Below are 5,098 nucleotides of genomic sequence, written 5' to 3' on the forward strand. Positions count from 1 at the left end.
GCGACACAGGCTCTTTAGAGCCTCTTGTTTATTTTTGTTGTACAGTTGAATAAACAAAGTTATTTTAAAAAAAGTATCAAATAATAAACACTTTTGAACTAAGAAAAGGGTGCAAATTTGATGTGATATTTGAATCAAAATGTATTTTGTTTTTCAATGGAGTTGTGGATGACAGCAAACTTAACTCTTGGGTTATATGACCTATGACTGAATCTTCTACTATCATGAATAATCTGATACTAACAAACCCATTTGTTCAAAAGTTTTAAACTGTTTTGTATATAATTTTCCCAGTGAAAAAGTTTCTTCTATTTCTGACTTTGCCAGTTTAAAGAGGTGATCATTTTTCAATCAATCTACAATGATATACTGGTAATTGTTTTTTTTAGTATGGAGTATGTTCTATTCATTAATACTGATATGAAAAATATTTTTTTCAGACTTTAAATTTCTTTTGGAATAATAAGGAAAATCAGGGTGTTTTTATTCAATTTCAGATACAACCTTACTTGAAATTATAATTTATTTATAGTGTACACTTATATAAGTATTAATATGTAGATATAAGAATTAAGTAGTAATCAAAATATTTGTTGTTAGTATATATATAAATTATGATTATTTACAAACGTATCATGTTATTTCAAATCATAATTTATCATTGTTTTGTTATTTTTTTGTTTTTGTTTATTTACACTCAATAAATGAGTGATGTAAACATTGCTTCTTAAACAATAAAAGTTATGACACTTAACAGCTCGTATTTATTTACATTGATTGATTTGTTAAAATGTGCTTAATACCACTTGTAAATATTACACCTAAAGTGGTATTTTGCAATCACCTTATGTCGATGTGTGTAATGCAATCGTCCTTTTGCTATTTTGTTTGTGCAATAAATATTCCGGCATTTTCATTTTTGGGAGAATACTGATAAGAATGACTTTATATTTCGTAAGTAGCTTGCCAGTGATAAATTGTTACATGGTAGCGTATATGTCAGACCAATAATGCTTTCTGTTAGTCTGAACTACTAGAGATGATGATATGTCATTATGTCTTTTTTCCCTCTTGTCTGTCAATTTTTTGGTTTCCCCACTTTAACTCAAGTTTGGTTCCTATGAAACTCATTCAAAATTGTAAGAACCAAAACATGCAGAAAGAATGGACTTTGGGTTGTGATTTATTTGTCGTTCTAAGAGTTATGCCCCTTTTTAACTTGAAAAGTCCAAAGTGTGTGTCATCAGACACATTCTTTTTTTCATTTGATACGTATATTTCAGGATGACAATTTGAATATAAATATGAAATGCTTTGAACAAATCTAGCTGAATCAGACTATATTTCATTTGATACGTATATTTCAGGATGACAATTTGAATATAAATATGAAATGCTTTGAACAAATCTAGCTGAATCAGACTTTATACTGTGTAGCTTGCAAGAAAAAGTTCTGCAAGAAGATATGTAAGTAACTACTACAAGGTAAACATATCATGTTGAGATAAACTATGTACTTATCAAGCAATGTCAAGAGCATTATTATTGGCAACTTCTTCACCATAATGTGTCATATATTCGGAAGTTCGAGGGTTGGCATGTCACAAGATCAGGTTTAACCTGTAATTTGTTTTATTAAAATTTCCTGTACCAAGTCCGGAAAAGGCCATTGCTATATTATTGGTCGTTTCTGTGTGTTTTATATTTTAATGGTGTGCTTGTGTTGTGTCGTAGTTCTTCTCTTATATTTGATGTTTCCCTCAGTTTTAGTTAGTAACCCGGATTATGTTCTTCATCGATTTATGAATGTCGAGCAGCGGTATACTACTGTTGCCTTTATTTACATATATTCAAGCCAGGTTGGCGAAAATGGCGATTAATGATGCCTCTTAAACATGGAAATAAAATTGAGAATGAGAATATGAAAACCAATTTGTACCGTTTAGATTATTTTTTTGGGAAAGACGCAATTTATATTAAATTTTAATTTTCTGTTTAGCAGTCTTGTTCTGAAAATAATCCTTTCGTCAGGAAAAAGTCGAATCCAGTGTTGCAGAAACTGCTTTTAATGAATTTGACATTTTGATGAAGTAATGTTTAATGGAGAGTAATGTTTCTGCTATAATTCTAAGACAGTTTTAAAGTTATTGGAAGTATTGCAATCATCAATTCATCGAAGGAAACTAATCTCCAACGCTTTTTTTTTAATTCAAAATTACATAAACTTGCAAGGAAATCAATTCTGTGCATATTTATTTGTACTTTGTTAGTAGCAGTGTTAACATTTATCTTAAGAACATGGGAACTTATTTTTTCTTATATATGTACCGATATCTTTTGTGCCATTTAAACAGCACAGAAAGTCTTTGAAGTATGTTAACATATGATGCTAATAGGGAATTTATTACATGAAAATATATATTTTTTTTTACGAATTCTGCATACAGTATAATGTATACTTGATAGTTAGTGTACTGTGAAGTATTGAAATTGGTTTTATTTCATATTAGATGAGAAGAACAATACAGTTTTACTTGTATTCATCCTGCTGTACAGATATAAAAAAAAGAAGAAGAATGTTCCCGAGGACACGAATGCCTCCACACAATCTATGACATTTTGAAAGTTATAAAAGGTGTATAACTGTAGAACAGTGAGTAAATGAATCAAAACCTTAACCTTGTTATATAACGCTAACATCAGAGGTATTGATATTTACAATGTACTTCTTTGTTCGTTTCATTGGCAGGTCTACAGTCGGAAAATTTGAAATATTAGAACTATGTGTTTCGATTGATATAATAAATAGTACAGATAAAGACACTAAAAATTTTCTCACTTATTTAAATAAATACAAATGATGTTTACTCCAATTTGTTCATTACCACTGCTGGCGAAATTTTACTTCCATACTCTTCCATATGACACGATTTTCTCTGATGACCGGAACTGACTTAATTAAGATATAACGTGGGTATTTGATAAAATCTCTTTTCGTATTTGTCTCCAAAGATTTTGAATTAAAAAAAAATATTCTAAAATTCCTATTAAAGGTAACCAAAGTAGACAGATTCAGAATATTGAAAGGCTGCACAATTTGCACCAGTAAACATCAACACGAATTTGTTGAAATGAAATTTAATTATTATATTGACGGTCTGCGTAATGTATTAATTATATGTATGTCGTCATAAGGATTACCACATCCAGTTTGCTAGCTCCTTCCAAGGGAACAACTGTTTGATTTTCTTTGAGACCAAGAGAATTTGATTCAGATTCAGTTTAAACGTTTACATCTGTTGGTACGAATGGGTGTTTTTTTCAGATTGAAAATTTATTTTCAAATTTGTACACAATTATTACAGTTATTTCAGAACCCGAATTGAGGAGGTACCAAAATTAGGCGGATAAGGATAATAAATGATGCCTTTGTGAATTTATCCCAGGCTTTTAAATATATCTTCAACGCGTCATGTACAAAATAAATGAATATTTGATTTTCACAATTAATCCGGATTTGATGTGGTCTTGACAGTTTTAAAAAATATTTAAAACAAAATCTGTATTGACAAGAATTTGAAAATTGAAATATTTATTCGTATTTATTCTATGGGTAACGCTTCACGTACTGTAACCTCGGCAAACAGAAGTAGTTTTACGGTATGACTTCACAAAGTCTTTACAATTTGAAGAAAATTAATTTACATACGTACACATGAAACCATGACACAAGGATGTAAATAAATTGACTAACAGGTAGACATATTGTCAAGTGATGGCGGAATCTACACAGACGGCCCAATCTCCAATGTCCTGTCAACTTTGTAATAATAATGTTGTCATAATTAAATGGAAATGTACCGATTGTGAATTATTGTTGTGTGATAACTGTAAAATAAACATTCATTCTCGATTTAAATCGTCGGATCAACACAGAGTCGTATCCATCGGAGACATTGGTAATGATATCACAGATCACCTTAAAGCTCTAGACATTTCAGAGGTAATATCCCACGTTTTCAACACATACCAAACAGAGTTACCATGTATACATAAAATTATTTGCAGAGACGACGATGATGTTTTTTGTTATCTTCTATTGATACTCAAAATTGCCATTTAATTAAGGCAAAATTACAAAAGAACTCTATTAAAGTATTACAAAAGTTCGATATTGAGTGTCAGGACTTTGCAGTGAATCGAAATAGTGCAATAATCTTTGCACCATTCCCTAGATCAGAGTTACACGCTGAAACATCAACTGGCGATTTAAGAACTATTTTGAAAGCTTCTCCGTATATTATTTTGGCAATTCATATGAACAAACAAGGTGAACTTCTTCTTGGTCTAAGAGAACAGGGACCTAAATATCCAGTGACAGATTTTTGCACAAGACAAGTGGTTATTCTTGATACCGATATTCTACGTAAAGCAACTTATGAATATGATGACTCAGGAAAAAAGTTGTTTAGTTATGCTGTTTTAATTGAAAGTGACTCAGATAATAACATTTATGTAGTAGATATCATTAGCGACAACACAAATGGGCGAATAGTTGGCTTGGATATCAATGGAAGAAAAAAGTTTATATACCAAGGATATAACATTCTCAATACACATGAAACGCCCTTCACACCTACTGGCATTGCTGTGACATCAACAAATATTGTATTAGTAGCAGATGGACAAAACCACGCAATTCATGCTTTAACTCAAAAAGGGGAAATATGTGGACTACAAAAAACTGAAAATATGGGAATACGTTTCCCATACAGTTTATCTTTTGATTCGGAGGATTTTTTATTGATTGGATGCTCTAGAGGTAATACGGAAATCGAACAGTACGCAAAAGTACACGCTGTAAAAACATCTATACAGAACTAAGTTCATTCTGATTTTAACTTTTATAATTATTATTTATTTTGCATATTAGGCAATACGTTTATATATTGGTTGATAGTGCTTCCGATAGTGGTTTGTGAAATTATTCATTTTTCGATAGACAACATCGTTGACCAAACTACATTTTGTAATCAATGTACAGAAACCGGCGGTGACGTTAAAAATATTTATTTACATCTCGTTCATCGTTAAATAA

At 30.7% G+C, this 5,098-nt stretch overlaps 1 protein-coding gene across 1 annotated transcript; it reads left to right on the top strand.

Moving 5' to 3' along the window:
- The first annotated feature begins 3,775 nt into the window (after positions 1 to 3,775).
- Positions 3,776 to 4,884, top strand: LOC134710652 (uncharacterized). The gene is made up of 2 exons (XM_063571040.1): positions 3,776 to 4,003; positions 4,129 to 4,884. The coding sequence occupies exons 1-2, from the start codon at positions 3,776 to 3,778 to the stop codon at positions 4,882 to 4,884; spliced, it is 984 nt and encodes a 327-aa protein (XP_063427110.1).
- The last annotated feature ends 214 nt before the right edge of the window (positions 4,885 to 5,098 follow it).

The sequence above is a fragment of the Mytilus trossulus genome, chromosome 3 (genome assembly GCF_036588685.1).
Source record: "Mytilus trossulus isolate FHL-02 chromosome 3, PNRI_Mtr1.1.1.hap1, whole genome shotgun sequence".
Lineage (NCBI taxonomy): Eukaryota > Metazoa > Mollusca > Bivalvia > Mytilida > Mytilidae > Mytilus > Mytilus trossulus.